The sequence below is a fragment of the Ictalurus furcatus genome, chromosome 14 (genome assembly GCF_023375685.1).
Source record: "Ictalurus furcatus strain D&B chromosome 14, Billie_1.0, whole genome shotgun sequence".
NCBI lineage: Eukaryota > Metazoa > Chordata > Actinopteri > Siluriformes > Ictaluridae > Ictalurus > Ictalurus furcatus.
The window spans coordinates 24,123,494-24,140,993 of NC_071268.1; the positions used below are offsets into that span (position 1 = coordinate 24,123,494).

At 43.4% G+C, this 17,500-nt stretch overlaps 2 protein-coding genes across 6 annotated transcripts in view; both read right to left on the reverse strand.

The window, feature by feature from the left end:
* The window catches only part of pgghg (protein-glucosylgalactosylhydroxylysine glucosidase), a 10,122-nt gene extending 1,848 nt beyond the window's left edge, over positions 1-8,274 (reverse strand). Inside the window, exons 1-13 of one of the 2 annotated variants that reach the window (XM_053641398.1) lie at positions 7,985-8,274; positions 6,705-6,950; positions 6,370-6,580; positions 5,722-6,163; positions 3,764-3,883; positions 2,921-3,052; positions 2,715-2,826; positions 2,548-2,620; positions 2,295-2,431; positions 1,631-1,764; positions 1,393-1,488; positions 330-427; positions 1-104 (exon numbers count right to left, since the gene is read on the reverse strand). The exon at positions 1-104 is cut by the window's left edge and continues 120 nt beyond it. In XM_053641398.1, the coding sequence (XP_053497373.1) occupies positions 1-104; positions 330-427; positions 1,393-1,488; positions 1,631-1,764; positions 2,295-2,431; positions 2,548-2,620; positions 2,715-2,826; positions 2,921-3,052; positions 3,764-3,883; positions 5,722-6,163; positions 6,370-6,580; positions 6,705-6,948 (1,903 nt within the window). In that variant the 5' untranslated portion in view covers positions 6,949-6,950; positions 7,985-8,274. Of the gene's footprint in view, positions 105-329; positions 428-1,392; positions 1,489-1,630; positions 1,765-2,294; positions 2,432-2,547; positions 2,621-2,714; positions 2,827-2,920; positions 3,053-3,763; positions 3,884-5,721; positions 6,164-6,369; positions 6,581-6,704; positions 6,951-7,964 lie in introns of both variants that reach the window. The other variant, XM_053641397.1, reaches the window with a different exon arrangement.
* A 6,142-nt stretch (positions 8,275-14,416) lies between these two features.
* Positions 14,417-17,500, reverse strand: part of zmp:0000001167 (protein phosphatase 1 regulatory subunit 12A) — a 37,127-nt gene continuing 34,043 nt past the window's right edge. For all 4 annotated transcript variants that reach the window (XM_053641394.1, XM_053641395.1, XM_053641396.1 and 1 more), the window contains exons 22-25: positions 17,458-17,500; positions 17,305-17,355; positions 15,807-15,857; positions 14,417-15,668 (exon numbers count right to left, since the gene is read on the reverse strand). The exon at positions 17,458-17,500 is cut by the window's right edge. In XM_053641394.1, the coding sequence (XP_053497369.1) occupies positions 15,582-15,668; positions 15,807-15,857; positions 17,305-17,355; positions 17,458-17,500 (232 nt within the window). In that variant the 3' untranslated portion in view covers positions 14,417-15,581. The remainder of the gene's footprint in view (positions 15,669-15,806; positions 15,858-17,304; positions 17,356-17,457) is intronic.

A 17,500-nucleotide genomic window follows, 5' to 3' on the forward strand; every position in this document is an offset into this window, starting at 1 on the left:
CCACCCAGTCCAGCTTATTACCAAGGTAACCGATGCCTTTCAGACTGAGCATAGACACTTCGTTTGGTATCAGTGGCGAAAAAGCCAGACAGTCCTTTTGGACCCTGCAGAAGACATCACAACACAGGAGTATCAGAATCCGCAAATCATCTGGAGCATTAACATGAAACTCTAGAAAAGTATAGTATAGGTGCTTTTATTGGACGTGTGGATGGATGCAGCACCCATGTGGAGGACGATTGCGTTTCCACGAGTTAGTATTCTGTATGTGTGTGTGTGTGTGTGTGTCTGTATAAATTGCTTGTGTGGAAGTCACTATAAGCACTCGCCTGAAACCGGTGTACCCGAACAACACAGCCTGCAGAAACCCCCCCATGCCTGTGAGGAAGTTGACCGCTCCAGAACCATCACATGACTCACTCCACACCTGTATACACATATGGGTACTTCAAAAAAAAAAAAAAAAAAATGCAACTGAAATCGAAATCGTTTCAATACCAGAATTATTGGCACCCCTCAAGGGAATGATACACAAACGTTGTATGAAAAACTTTACGACAAAAGATGACAATCCCCGCCCCCCCACCCCCCCGCACAAACACCTGGATAAAACTGCTTACATTTACCTTAACACTTACTCAAGAAGGTCCTTTTTAAAAGAACAATATTTTACCAACAGCATATTTGGTAGAATTGTTGGCACCGCTAAAGAATATTTAAAAAAATAAATGCAAAGGAGTTGTTATTCTTGGAACTAACGTGATTAAAAATGCTCTCGGTGTCCAGAAAATACGACTGGCTTTTGACCGCTTAGTGTGTCCCTAGGGTTTGTGCTCATGATATTGCACACGTCAAATGTGTGTTATCGGTCACCAAGGAGGAAAACCAAATAGCTTATAATACAATGTAAAAAACAAACAAAAACAAACAAACAAATAAATAAAGAGATATTTGCTGACTGCACATGTTGGGTAATAGTTATATATTAAAAAATAAAAAATAAATAAATAACACCTTCAGGACCTATAGTGGAAAAAAATAAAGAAAAATCTGAAACTGCTGAAAATGTGAGAGGAATTAGACACATGAGCACACTTCTCGATCGGTTTCAGAACTGTATGGTGACTTCTGAGGCCGTCTTAAGTTACAAAAACTATTAGACGCCACCTCCATAACAGTGCGTTACTGTATCAGTGCTGTTATTCTCACCGGGGAAGGCTTGACCTAATGAATGTGTGTGTGTGTGTGTGTTGTGGGGGGTTGAAATAAAGCTATACGCCACACCTATACATTTAATCTCATAAGACCACTCAGTGCATATGGTGTTCATTTTCATAAAGGGTGCCAATAATTATGGAGTTGACTGGACGGCGAGAAACACAAACAAATTACCTGGAAGGGCCCTTGTATATTTTTGAAGCACTTTTGCAGAAGCTGTTGTGCTTTTTCAGCTTCACCAAGCTCCAACCAACCGACTGCAAACATACTCTATCTCACACACACACACACACACACACACACACACACACACACACACACACACACACAAAAGAGGCATTTACATTTACACTGAATAGCTAACTCATCGGTTCTACTGATGATGTAAAACTAGAAATCAAGACATTCTTACCCAAGTCATAGCAGGACCGAGCGGGTCAGTGACGGCCTCGTAACATTCCAGATCATTCCGTCTGACCTCTGGGCTCATGGGCAATCCCAGCGGGAATCCTACCAGGATGGCATCTGCCTGCTTCACTTCACTTCCTGTCAGGTAAACATACACAAGAGGTCACTGTGCGTTCAAGTTAAGTATTTACAAGTTGGGAAGTCGTAATTACGATGCCGCGTTCGAGTCACTTTGGTCAGAGCAAGATGGCGGTGAACCTAATCTTAATTAACTCAAAAAATGACGGCAAGGATTTTTAACTCTACTTCTAGAAAATAAACAACGAAGAATGCGCCTCGGGTGTGTTTGGCTTTTTTTTTTTTTAAACGTTCTTAGGTTACATCGGAATTGTACAACGCTATCGTATTTTTGTGCAGGCAATTAGCCTTAAATTTACAGTCTAAACTACAGACGTTGCACCCATCGATGCAAACAGGTTTTCTTACCGACACGCCTCCAAATTAGAAATTTCCCCCGCTCGTAATTACGACTTTGTGATGGCGTTCACGTGCGATCAACTCGTAAGTACGATCTTTCCGACATGACTCGAACGCTCCATCGTCTCGGCGTTCAAACGGAAATTCTAATGCGTGTGTAGCGATTCCAAACGTTGAGAAAAAAGACTCACCCTTTTTGTAACCATCAAACTCTGGGTGGTACATCAGTCCAGGGTCGTAGGGAATTTTTAGCTTATCAGCTATTTCCTGCCACTCCGAGGGTGCGGGATGCTGGAGCAATCTAGCCAAGTCCACAGCAAACTGCAGACTGAGAAATAGATACAAGATGAAAAATAAACCTGAAAGAGGTTCAATCTATTATAGTGAAGTTTATCTGATTGCACAATCAAGCATGCACCATACAGCACACACACACACACACACCTGTACTTGGCGACAGTGTTAGTGTACACCGAGTTGTCAACATGTTTGTTGTACTCATCAGGAGGCATCACTCCTAAATGACGCACACAAACAGAAAACCTTAGAAAATTTCAAGATATCTCTCAAACAGATGTGCGACTTCTGTCACTTTACGTCACTCTACATACCTTTGAGGTGGTAGTGCTGGTCATCGGGGTCCCAGATCACTCGGGACCCCCAGTAATCAGCTATACCCCACACCACTTCACTGGCACCGCCCTCTTTAAATAATCCAATGTCCTTTCAAAAAAGGAGAAGAATAATGGATTTTTGAAGACGTCTGCCTAACATACACGTTTCGGGGTTGATTTAGTGTCGCAGACGGGAGGAGCACCTGCGTTAGGTAGAAGTACTGACGGAAGGCGAGAGCTACGTCTCCGTTAATGTGGATCTCCTGTTTTCCAAAACTGTCCATCGGACACACCTCTTGACCGGATACAGCACTCTCCCACGGGAACTTCAAGCCCTGGTAACAAATTCATAACGAGTGAGAAAACACACGCAGACATACGACGCGTCAAATCCTGTGCTGTGAGATGAAGCCAAACAGAAGGGAAAACTCGTCACAGCAGGATGCTATGGACGTTACATTTACACACATACAGAGGCACTCCACCACCTAACCCCAACCACTCGACAGGTACGTTCACACATACAGCGACTCGCAGCGGGAACGCGACCGGAAGCCGCTCTTTTTCGATCAGAGCTGCCGACTTTCGGTGACATGAGTGACAAGCGACTAGATGTGGGCGTGTCCGGCGACGTGTCACAGTTGTGAAAACTTCTTTATGCAAATTTAGAGCGACTTGGTGCAGCGACTACCAATGGGAGTGAAGACGGTACAGCGCACGTGATCCGCCATGCTGCCTCGCCACGCGAGTCCGAACTGCTTCGTGGACCCAGACAGTCCGGCGCTTGCGCTTGCGCCGCACTGCTTGTCCTTCATCTCGTAGGATACGACGCGCATATACGCTGGTGAATTTTCTATACAAATACAATTTTACCACCAAGGAAGTCGGTTTCTCGTCAAAAGTCGAATGCTGATTGCACCGCCCACTGTTAAACGTTACTATGGCAACCAGTAGTAGGAACGCCTACTGGCGACTTTCATAGTACAGCGACTGGCCATTTGCAGCGCTAAAAATCGCTGTACGTGTGAACATACCTTTATTCATACCTTATAGCCCTGCTCCCGGGCATTGATCCGGGCACCTTCTAGTGTTCGCACTCTGTACTCCAAGACAGCTCTGGCCAGGTTAGGGTGAAAGAGTGCAAAGTTAGGATACATCCATGTGTCCTAGACACAAAAAAAGCAATAATTTATATAGATTTAATGGATGGGATTAGCAGAAAGAATGGACTGTTTTAGCACTCATCTAACAGACGTCTTATGTGATGTGATTTTACTGATTTTTTTTTAATATGATTTTATTATCCATTTACTGTAGATCCCTAATGAGCTGACCGTAGTGAGGAAAATCTCCCCAAGACAGCATGAGGAAGAAGCCTCAAGTAGAAAACCTTGAGGAAACCATCCTCTCCTGAGTGACACCAGATATTGGGATTAAACTAAATCATGAGAGTATACAGCTGTAAAAGGGTAAAGGCGTGCGTTGAAAGAATGTTCAGTATTAAGCATGAGCACAGAACACAGGTCTTTATGATTACTGCAGCATTTCTTAGATACAAATCGACAGTGTCAAAGTGATGATCCACCGAAGAAAGGAGGAGTCGTGGGAATAAACCGTTTTTAGAAATTCCGATTATTAGGGTATCCGTTCCGCTGACGTATTTTATGCCCTGAACATGTGTGACGTCTCAGAAAGAGGCTCGAGAGTGTAATATCACATCTATAACTCGAGAACAAAAACTTGGAGAGCAGAAGTCTTTGCACAAGTCGTGTATTTCCTAATCAAAACTACATCAAGAGAACAGCCAGATTAGACTTTGCGAAAAAAATTAAACAAATAATAATTTTTTAAAAACCGGCCTAGTTCTGGAACAAGATTTTTTTGGACGGATGAAACCAAGATGAACTTGTACCAGAATGATGGGAAGAGAAGAGTATAGAGAAGGAAAGGAAGGACTCATGATCCAAAGCATACCACATCATCTGTCAAACATGGTGGAGGCAGTGTTATGGCATGGGTATGCACGGCCAGTGGAACCGGGTCACTGGAGTTTATCGATGATGTGACTGCTGTTAGAAGTCGCAGGAGGAATTCTGAAGTGAACGGTACTAATAAAACAAATGTTCGATGCTTTCTGTGATGGAAATGGTGGCTCCAAGAAATAAATATGTTGGTACACGGTGTCTACTGTGTACTGTTGTATTTATTGCTTTAATTATGTGATCATGAGGTCTGTGAATTGCAAACACAACTAGATATCTGATTGGATGACTGAAAACCTTTGCAGACAGAAATCGCAGATGAATCGTCACTGAAAGAGGTGTCGTTTTACACTTAACGAAATCTATGACATAAAAAAGGTACCCGTCGTGAAATGAAAGCAAGCGAACAAACTTTGGGATTAAGAGTCATCATCTGTACTCACCATCCACTGCATTAGGTTGTTTGACGTGAATGTTAACTGTAGCTCTTGACCTGTATCTGCATGACTCTATGCATTGCGTTGCATTGCTGTCACACGATTGGCTGACTGCATGAATGGTGTGCGGATGTTCCTAATAAAGTGGTCAGTGAGGGCACACCGTCAGTGATTCCTATGCTGCGTCCCAATTCACCTATTATCCGTCCTAAACAGTATCTGGAGATTTGTCCCAAATCGTAGGATGTTGAAATGAGGATCCCTTGCTTGAGTGAGGAGGAGTTTTGTGACCGTTGGCTTCGCCGAATTCAACCGGACGCATTTTATAGAGAGGTGTAAACGAAATGTGGAAAAATAAATGAAGGGAATGATAAATTAAATGATGTCGTATAAATTATATAAGGAATAACGAAGGAAGAAAAGCTGAAATGCATTGAGGAGTTTGTTTACGACGACGATGTTCTCTTCCGTTACATGACGTGTTACTGTGTCCCAGTACTTGCAAACTCTTTTGCTTCAGACTTTCAGTGCATAGTATAAGTAGGTGAATTGGGACGCAAAACTACTCTTTGTTAAGAACCTTACCTGATCCCAGAAAACATGTCCCCAGTAGTCCTGTCCTTGTCCGTGTCCCCCGTTAGACAAACCTCCAGGACTGATGCCCCCAAACGGTGTGGGTGTTTCCGTCAGAGAGGGGAGCGCGCTCAGAAGGTAGAACATGCAGCCAATCACGGCTTGGCTCAAAGGCTGTGGTCCGGCCAGCTCCACACTGCTGCCGTGCCATAGCTCCGCCCACGCCCTTACATGGGAAGTCTGCAGGTCGCCATGTTCAATGAGCTCCAAACCAGTGTTGAAGCAAAGCTGGGCGATCTCACTGCTCTCTGCAACTGCAACCAGGAAGCTCCAGCTAGACTGACGCTGGTCAGGCAGTAACGTTACAGAGGAGATTAGTGGGGTCCAGATAAGGTGCACAGAAGGACGGAGTACTCCAGGGGCTTCTGCTGACATAGTGTGCCCGAACATGTGCCTGTGGTTAAGAAACAGAGCTGATTGCAGTAAGCAACATCATTGCAGATGGAATTCATGTGAAAAATCAGTGGTTCGAGATGTGTATATAGGATTAATTAAGGCTTTTACAAATTCAAATCAATGCCCTGGTTCAAGACTGTTGATAACATATTGCGCTTCAGACACCAAATACACATCCCTGCAGTAGGGTTTGGTTAAACGTACCTCCCTCCTCTATAGTCCGGAGCCTTCTCAAAGGCAATGTCATGACTGTGAGGAGTGAAAGAACTATCAAGCTTGACTGTGATTGCTTCCTCTGAGCTCCTCTGGCGCTTTAGCATCACTTCCATGACCAGCATGTTGGGATACTGTCGATGAGCATAGAACACCTGAGTCGCTTCCACATAAGAGGTAAGTACTGAATGGGTGAATATACCTGCAAGAGACGAAGAGATACACTATCATCCAGGCATGCATACTGGCACCATAAAGTGTTTAGAGTTCTTATGTATAAGCTAACATTGTTATCTATAGAGATGGATACAACTTTCCGGCTATACCAGTGTGGGCGTCCAAACTGTACGTATGCTTCCCCTCCTCGACCTTCATCCTGACCGCAAGTGGACATGGTATATCAGCTCGGTGACAGGCTCCAACCTCTCCATTATAGACTCCACCCTTATGCAGAATTTTGCCAAACACTCTCCATCCCAGCGTCCCGTTGGTCAGAGGTGGCAGGAAACGGTGGTCAGAGGGTAGCGAGTGAGTTGAAAATATATAAGGGTCAGCAGAGTCCGGGTTCATCTCTGGCAAACAGACGTAATGACTGCGTATTAGAAGTCGACCGATTGATCGGTTTTGCAGATTAACCGGAACCGATTGCTGGAACTATCCGTCATGTGCAAAAATCCATAGCGATAGTGTTTCCCGGTTGCATCCGTCACGGTAGCGGCTGAGAAGCGTCCGCTGTCATTATACAATACGAGAGCGGCCTCTAGAGGCGAGATAAAAACTATCACCGACAAATTTTGTTGTGTTATCTGAAGTGTTTTTCGATTCATTTTGGATGTCTCCTATTTTTATTTGTTATTCGGAGTGTTACTTTTTGGCTCAGTTTGGATATTTAGGAATAGTTCATATATATTGATATTTACTTCATTTTTAAAAATACAGTACAGTCAGTACTCTTTACTTTCGCAATAAAGTTCAGCAGTATTTTACTTCCAGCGGTATGTTTTCATTCAGTATCGATTTTAAAAACTACCGGTCGATTAATCGGTTCTCGACCTCTACTGTGAACACACATGCCGTGCATAAGTATCCGCCCCCTTGAACTTTTCCCGGGGTGTTTCGCAGTGTTACGAACTGAAATGGACTGTCGTGACTGTACACAAAATACGTCATAAAAGTGAAGTGTGCACATTAAATATTCACCCCTGTTGGTGTGAACACCCTAAATTAGTTCTGGTGCAATATAATGAGTCACATAATTAGTTGAATGGAGTCATGAACGGGATGTCACGTGATCTTACTGTAAACACACCAGGCTGAAATATTACATTACATAATGTGAAGGGAAAAACAATGTCAAGGAATATTTATACAAGGATCTGAATGAGCACAGGGTATAACTAACTTACATTTGTTTTTGTTTTTCATAATTTATTTCCATAAACCATGATATAAACCTATCAGAAAGAAAAGGTTTTGCTTAATTAAAACAACTCTGCACTTTTGTAAAGTTTAATATTTCACTGTAATGTTTCTGAGGTGGTGTTTTTAAGCAGACTGCACATTGTTAGATTAAACTCTACACATACCGTCTCAATGTAATGTCTACCTGGTCTGGGTCAGCTGCTTTAAAAAGGAAGGAAAGTTGAAGAATTTAACGAAGAAGCTCAGCTTGTTCAAACCCGAGAGCGACGGTTCACACTGCAACTAGACCTGAAACTACACAGAACTCTTATAACAGCAAAAGTTCATGTTAGGAAACTTCTCCAAACTTCCGATTCTCTCACTGTTAAGAGGAAGCTAAACAGTCACTACTACTAAACGCTGGCTCCGTGTGGGCGGAGCCTGGGGCGTGGCTTAATCTTTTTAGGCGCTGATCTGGGATCAGCTTCCGAGACCCCACATTTCAATCTTTGCCAGCATTAAGAAAACATCAGCGTGGTTTTGAGATCAGTTAGTTTGGCAAGAGAGTCAGCTGTGCATGATCAGATGACACTCAGGTGATGTGTTTTTCCTAATCATAAGCACAAAAATAAGGCTGTTTCCAGGAAACGCTATTGTATTATATTATAGACAGCCAGTTGTTTTTACAGCTCGACTACCAAGACCAAAAATAAATAAATAAATAAATAAATAAATAAATAATACAAGGCAGACTGCAGATTTGTTTAATTATGGTTCAAATTTTTATTTATTTTTTTTTAAGTCAGTGTATTACAATAACAGTGTCATTTGAAATGTGAATTTAAAACTCACATTCATGCAGTTTCTAGCTCAAAATAAAAGAAAAACCCTAATAAAAACAAACAAACAAACAAACACCCAGGCATTTACCTTTGACTCCGCCTTAATGTGCTGAGTGACAGGTGGACTGTGAAAGTGAAAAATGCAATTTCTTAACGCATTTTCCAAGAAAAGGAAAAAAAATTAAAATAGAAACCTTCATAGAATTTGTAATGGTTTTAATTATTATAAAGGGAATTGTATTGGTTTTAATGGAAACTGTAATGTAATACCCTTGTGGGTTACATCCATCCATCCATCTTCTACCGCTTACCCCTTTTCAGGGTCACGGGGAAACCTGGAGCCTATCCCAGGGAGCATGGGGTACAAGGAGGGGTACACCCTGGACAGGGCACAATCACATACACACTCACACACCCATTCATACACTATGGACACCGCATGTCTTTGGACTGAGAAAACTGGAGTACCTGGAGGAAACCTCCGCACACACATGGCCTTGGCAGGACTCGAACCCCAGATCCATTGGTTGTAATGGTTAGCTGATGGTTTGTAGTGGAAATTTTGTGGAAAACATTAGAATTTCTGTGATGGTTTCTATTGTTTTGTGTTTTGTTTTGGGGTTTTTGTACTGCAGCTTCGTTCAGGCAAGTAACGTGTCATAGTGCAAATACATATAAAGTATCTATCTTGTCAATTACTGTATTTTACTATTGCATAAGTCATACACATGCAGATTGTGAAAGTTGTCCAAAATTTTTCATTTAAATAAAACTAACCATGATGCAATCGAATATCCATGTAGCTAAATGTAATAAACCAAAAGCAAGTACACTATTTGGCCAAAACTATGTGGACACCCATCCATCACACCCTTGTGTGTTCCTTCTCCAAACTGTTACCACAAACGTGGAAGCACCCAATTGTATAGAATGTCTTTGTATGCTGTAGTGTTACATTTTCTACGAGAATTAAGAGGCTCGAACCTGTTCCACCACAACAATGCCCCTGTACACAAAGCAAGCACCATGGTTTGACAAGGATGGAGGTGAAGAACTCGAGTGTCCCGCACAGAGCCGTGACCTCAACCCCACTGAACTCCTTTGGGATGAACCGGAACGCCGACTGAGCACCAGGCCTCCTCACCTGACATCACTGCCTGACCTCACTAATGCTCTTGTAGCTGAACGAACACAAATCTAAATCTAGTGGAACGCCTTCGCAGAAGACTGGAGATTATTAGCAGCGAACAGGGAAATAAATCATTACTATTGCGCAAGGTTTTGGAATGGGCACGTATGGGTGTGATGGTTACGTGTCCACATACTTTTGGCCATACAGTGTGGATTGCCACTGTACGTATTACATTTCAATTTTAATTTTTGCCACTGATATTCTCCAATATGATTGCATGAACATAACTGAATTAATCTAAATCTCAAACCGTAGCTTAGTACACTGAGGTTACTTTAGAAGGTAAGATTTTCTCATGGGACAATGAAAAGAAGAAATTGATGCTCTTTACCTGTGTGTGTGAAATGGAAAGGTGCTACTGAGAAGCACTTAATACTAAATACTAGACTTTGTCGGTAACGTTTTATTTGATTCAGCTACAGATTCACAGTATATTGTTCACGTTTCCTTAGATGTTGAATACACTTCAATCCATTGAAAAAAAAATCCATTTGACACCAAATTCTGACCCTACCGTCTGTGTGCCTCACCAGAAATCGAGACCAGGCTACGTTTTTCCAGTCTTCACCTGTCCACCGTCGAACCAGAACCTTTGACCTCTCTCAACACGTTGTTTCCATCAGCAGAACTGCCACACACTGGATGTTTTTCTTTATTCCACCATTCTGTGTACTCAAACTAGCTCACTCATGTCATGCCACGGTCAAAATCACAGAGATCACGTTTTTTACCCCCATTCTGATGATTGATATGAACATTACCCGAAGCTGCTGGCCCGTATCTGCATGATTCTATGCACTGCACTCCTGCCACACGATTGCTGATTAGATAACTGCATGAATGAGTAGGTGTACAGGTGTTCCTAATAAAGTGCTCCATGATTTACTAATATACACACTGTATGTCGGTATATTTCCTCAATGTATTTTTGAATATAACGTTAAATATATTGCAAAGTATTGAATATATTCGATTGGGTACTGGAGAGCAGGTGCTATGTCTGTGAAGTCGGGAAGTCCGTCATTAGGGGCCCAAGCACTGAAGGTGCTTAAGCACGTTGTCGTTCGTGTTGGTGTTGTTCTTGCTAGGGTGTCCACGGCAACCCATAGAACCGTCTGGTAAAAAGTTGTGAAATTTGGCACATTGATTGAAGGAGGTCTAAGGAACATTCGGACCACATTCCGGGCCGGCGCTGCCAACGCTTTAGCGCCACCATCAGGTCAAATGTGGGTCCGTCTATGACCCATGTGTCTAAAATTGAAAAGCCAGGCATCCCTGACGTTCTTCAGGAACATGACCCGAGGCTGTGCAACAAATTTTGTGCTAGCGCCACCTACTGGTCAAATGTAACAAGCACATGCTAAAAAAAAAAAATGTTTACATTTAACTGCCATTTTTGCTACTCCTTATCCAATCTTCACCAAATTTGGCTCATATCATCTTGAGACCTGTCCAAACAAAGGAACTCTGATATTCAAAGCCATTCTCCCAGAACAGACTGGCAAATGTGTGAAACTACAAACCCTTCTTGAATCCCTTTGCCTATAGTTATGGCTCTTCTTCCCTGTGTTGCTTTTGCAACAATTGTAGTGTGTCTGTGAACGTGTGGTGCTTGGCCCCCGAAAATGCTGCTTGCAGCTTTAATTATTATTATTATTATTTCTTCTAAATCTGGCTCACCTTAGATGCACGTTTTGTAAGAGTTAAAGACCCCTGTTCTAAGTTATCGATGCGTCCCATAACCTTTATGCTGCATGCATTTACATTACTTACATTCTTTTAGTCTAAAGATACCAAAAAAGATATCCCAGAGAACGTCTTTGGTGCTTTTTTTTAATTGCACCTTGCTATAAAAAAAAAAAAAAATCACTTAGTTTCAGTGAGAGTTGTTGATTCACAGTGAGAAGAGACAAATCAGCCATTGGCGACATGGAAAAGTTGCATGAGGTAGCTTTCTTCAAGAAAATCTCTGGTTACAGCTGTTGTTTTTCCTATTGGTAATTGCATTTCTGTGATTGCATTTCAGTGCGACACGACCCCAACACACTGACGGACGTGAAAAGCAATGCTCCGCAGTCAATTACATTCCGGCTTGAAGTAATACTACGTAATGCAAAGCGATGCTGTTTGTGCGTTGCATTTGAAACACTTTCCCAAGGTGTGACTGCTTTTCCGTCACTGAATGTTCTCTACAATGGAAGCGAACTCAGCTGTAAGATAAGACTCTGTGTGAATACAGTCCCAGGTGTGTTAACTTAAGAGTAGGAATGGCATTGCAGTGATAAGCAAACCTATCAGAGCTACTACACAGAATTCATTTCAGCCCAAACACACACACCTGCTCGAGATCACCAGACGGCAGGATGAGATCTGTTGGATCTGAATTCTGTAGCAGGGTAGCGCTCAAGGAACAGTGTTAATGACCACTGTCCTTACACATCTAAGCCTCTAGATGGGGTTACAACACAGTTTGGTTTCACCTGGCAGCATGCCAGAGGTCGGAACTCCGAACCCTGGGAAAAGAGCAGCTTTGTCCTTATAAGGCTGCAATCCGTCCCCTCTGCTTTTTCCTTTATTGCTCTCTTCCTCTCCTTTCCTCCCTCCCTTTCTTTCCTTCTCAGACCTTAGAGATATTTACAGCAAGGCCAGCTCGGCGTACCTTATTAGGAACTGCGCTTACTGTCAGCAGCTACATTGTGTCCTTGTAGGACAGTGGGCAGACTACCAGTGTGTGAATAGATGGGACAAACAGATGAGGGTAGAGAAGATGAAGGTAGCATTCTCCCAAAGGTCATTCAGCTCTCCAGGCACGTCTATAAACATCCACGTGCATGTAAAATCCATCAGAGACACGGATGGGAAAGTTGCTCCTGTTTGGTGAAAGACGCACATCAGTCAACAAGAACAGATGTCGCCAATGAGACGTTTGAGAAGATAAACGAGAAGGAAAAAGAAGAGACTGGTTCGCTCATTTCTATTTCTAGTCAATCATCAGCCTTGACGCATTTCGTGCACCCAGTTTGTCCGCATTCCACTTTGTCCCTTGCTCTTTCTAACACACACTATGGGAATGTTGCGCCCATTGCCCCAGCTGTTCCTCCCCCAAAAGGATACAGGACATCTGGTGGGCAAGCACAAAGCGAGTGAGCGAGAGACGAACAGAGGCAGACTTATGGACACGATGACTGAATGAATGGTTGTCTAACGTACTGAGGTTTCTTTCAACCCAATTGTACAGCAGGAAAAAGACAATAGTTGGTACGTCTAGACCAGGAGGTTTTTAACTCAAGTCCTGGAGACCTCACACCATGCAGAGTTTGACATTTTCCCAACCATCAACACCCAGCTGTTCATCAGCTTATTAGCAAGCCCTTAATGAGTTGCTTCAGGTGTTGGGAAAATGTCAAACTTTGGAGGGCTGGTGGTCTCATGACTCATGAAGATGATGAAGAAGAATGTGTAATGACAAAAACAACGGTCAGCAGCTTAACATACTTAACACCAAACTAAACATAGACGGTTCTTCTTCATAAAAAGATTAAAGGTGCACTCGTCACGCTTATTCAAGATTGGAGCGCTAGTGGTTACAAAGGTGAAGTTCAACATCAGAACGATTTTATTCCTCTCTGTACCCAACGCTCCCATTCCCAACCATATACGCAAAGCAGTTCCTTCTTGGAAAAGCGCCAGGACGACAGTGGACGTTAGTGGTTAGCACGTTTGCCTCGCACCTCTGTGGTTGGCGGTTCAAATTCTGCCTCCGCCCTGCGTGCGTGTAGTCTGAATGTTCTCCCCGTGGTTCGGTGGTTTCTTCCGGGTACTCCGGTTTCCTCCCTGAATCCAAAGACGTGTTGATGGCCCCCATCCATAGTATTGTTGTTCCCCGCTTCGTGCCCCGAATTCCCTGGGATAGGCTCCAGGCTCCCTCGCAACCCGGTGTAGGATAAGCGGTACGGAAAACGGCTAGAAAAGAATGACATGATTTACATGTTCACAGTAAAAGTATCCGGCTGCGCCGGGCGCCTACCGAATTCCGCCATGACTGACATGGGTGGGGGTGGAGTGAAGGCGCATTGGGGGCGTGTCTATAAAATACTGACAGGAAGCCCATTTAAAACCAATCGGTCCAGCCCGGAATACGGCTTCCGCTCTGTCCTGATGCCGTCGCTGAAACGATTATTTTCTTCACGTTCTACATCATCTCCAGGTCAATTGTAGTAGTAAGAAAAATATTTGCCTACTGCGCCTTTGCACCAACATCAGAGCAATACAACCCAGCAACAACGGAATGTCATCACTAATGTAAAGCAAAAGCATTTGTCCATCTATAGGCTACGATGGGACTGCTCTTTGACCTGAAACGAAAAAGCGAACGAGTAGACCGCGTTTAAACGTAAATGAGATCAAACCCTCCGACACTCACCATTTCAACACATCATTCTTACGATGCGAGACCGTCGTGTCAACACAGCTGAACAGCTAATTAGGAAACCCCAGGACTGAACTTAGGGTTAGGAATCAGTGCTCTAGAAGCAGGGAAAAAAACAAACAACAACAACTTCCAACCGTGAACATGTTAAAATACTCGACACTAAGCTATAAATACACACAACCTTTTATTAAGTGCTGAAATTCATTTGTTTATATATATATATAATGTATATACACATATATGTATATACACATATATTAAAAACACATGGGTATCACGTTACTTTTGATGACATTATTATTTTAAGGGAATAATATTTGTCCATTTATATAATAAACAAAGTTACCATCCTCGTCCCCGAATAACAGGTGCGAGGAACTGATGCACACGCAAACACATGAAAACAATTATTCTATTTCTTCACCTTTATATCAATACGTGAAGGAAAATACACAATGCATAGCATGATAGGCTTGTGCACAACTGTTCGTGTGTGTGTGTGTGTGTGTGTGTGTGTGTGTGTGTGAGAGAGAGAGAGAAGTGTACTGGTCTCGTTATTGATCGTAGTGTTGTGTGGCTATACTTTCAGCCACTACTGGCTAACAAAGTGGTCATAGAATTGGCAACTCGCATAAGAAGAGACTAAATCAGCATGTGTGTGTGTGTGTGTGTGCGCGTGTGTGTGTGCGTGAGTGAGAGAGAGAGAGAGAGAGAGAGAGAGAGAGAGAGAGAAGTATATGCAAAGTGCAAAATTACTGCAGACCTAAAAGAGCCTGAGAGGTGTGGAATGCGTGTGGCACTCATGTGAACACCTGTGTGTGTGTGTGTGTGTGTGTGTGTGTGTGTGTAAGCTGGCCAAGTGTGCGCATACATCATTTCCAACTAGTCTCCTGAACATATGGGCAAATGCAGGTCATACTGATTGTGCATGTGTTACGGGGTAGCTTATTGTGTGTACACACACAGACACACACACACACAGACACACACACACACACACAGACACACACACACACACACACAGACACACACACGTGCGTCCTTGGTCAGACAGGTAGGGATCAGGTCAAAATGCAGTTTGTTTAAACGGTGCACATTTTTATATATGTATATAATAAAAAAAAAAAAGTGAAGTGCTCCATCATTCCTTCGTTCTCTTTCACACACACACACACACACACACACACACACACACACACACACACACACACACACACAACTAATTCTTTGGCACAGGATGTGAGGATGTGGGGAAAGGGGTGGATTGTCTCTCTCTCTGAGCCTCTGTCTATTTTCTGTTCTCCTTCTCATCCGTTCTCTTGCGCTTTCTCGTCGTCTATTTCGAGAGCTTGCTGATCACTCGGATGAGCGCTCCATTTTCGTCCTTCAGCCTCTGGTTATCCGCTTTCAGATCCCCCAATACCTAAACACACCAACACACACACACGAGTTTGAGCTAATGCGTGACGTGTTCGCTTGGTAGGGGGTGAAAAAAATGGATGGGTGGGACTAAATAAAAAACATTTTTTTTTTAAATGTCCCGGATGTGTACTGTTCTTACTTTCAGCTCCTCCTCCAACTCCGCTGCACGTCTCTCCAACATCCCCTTCTCCTGAGAGAGACAGAAAAAAAAAAACCAACCCCAAAACAAGAGAGAGTGAGAGATTATCGAGCGGTAAATCTGACGCAAGCAGAGATTTTTAAAAGTTTTGAGTAAAACTGCACAGGTGATTTACAGAGGTTTTAGTAGAATGTCACTAGAGGTGAAACTGCTGAACACGCGGCCGTTTTATTTCCACTGCGTGCGTGCTTATTAAACAAGTCTAGTGTTAATCATCATGTGATCATCATCATACAAAAGCGGTGAATCAGCAGCTGGTTATTAATTGTACCACCGTGTATCATGTGACCGGTGATGCCGCACGGCCCGTGTGATCATAAAGCGCTTGTAATCATTTCCACGGACGGATAAATTATAATGAGAATGATGAGGAGTCTTTATTGGTCACGTGTACATTACAGCACAGTGAAATTCTTTTCTTCGCATACCCCAGCATGTCAGGAAGTTGGGGTCAGAGCGCAGGGTCGGCCTTGATACAGCGCCCCCTGGAGCAGAGAGCGTTAAGGGACTTGCTCAAGGGCCCAACAGTGGCAGCTTGGCAGTGCTGGGGCTTGAACCCACAACCTTCCGATCAGTAACCCAGAGCCTTAACCGCCAAGCCACCACTGCCCATTAAAGCCCCCCCCTTTTTTTTTTTTTTTTTGAAATCTACGTTTATGTATGCATGCCCACTGCCAAATTATGGATCCTTCAATAGGGTACTAAAAAAAAATGTTCAAAGGTGATGTTTACACCATTAAACCACTGACCTGTGTGTTTGCTGTCCTGCGCGTTTAATGCATCACTCACTAGGGCTGTAGTTCAGGCTGTAACACACTCGGAGGAAAGCACTATCTGCCCTCTTCCGCATACACCGAGCTAACGACTGGCTAGTGTCGCTGTGACTGACCGGGGCGAGAGAGTATGCCGTCCCTCTCACCACTCTCACCCCGAGAGTAAAGCCAAGTGTTCTCTCACGACTTGAATTTGAAATGGGAATCTGTGGACGATAGGGCGAACGCTTGTCCGTCGCAAGACCGAAGTTTGAAGGGTTTTAAAAAATCCTCATGAAACTCCCGTTCCAGAACCTTCACACTATTTGTCCCTCAGTTTTGGAATGAACTTCCAACCTCAATCCGGACCGCAGAATCAGTCACTATCTTCAAAACACAGCTAAAGACCCACCTCTTCCGTGAACACCTAACTATCCCCTAAAACACCAACCGCAAATGATCCTTTTTAAAAATGAATAAATAAATAACCCATACTCTGGCTCTTACAACTCTTCTGTGCTTCTCTATTGTTCTAATCTTCACCATAATCCTGAAGAAACAACATTTTGTTCCGATGTGCGTGAGATATACGGAGGAATGACAACGCGACGCTTCGCTCGACTGGAGAAGAGGACGAGCGGGAAAAAAATTAACAAGCAAACAAACAAACAAACAAACACACACACCTTTTTCTCCAACTCCAAAAGAGCGGTGCAGTCACTGAACCTCTCCTGTCTCTGGATCACACAAACACACTTCCTGTTAGAACGTAACGAGAGCCGGACACAACGCTGGGATTTGAAATGTGTCGTGACTCGGAGCTCGGAGCGTTTGTTTACCTGGGTCGCTTTCTCCAGCTCCATTCTAGTCACAGACACGCTC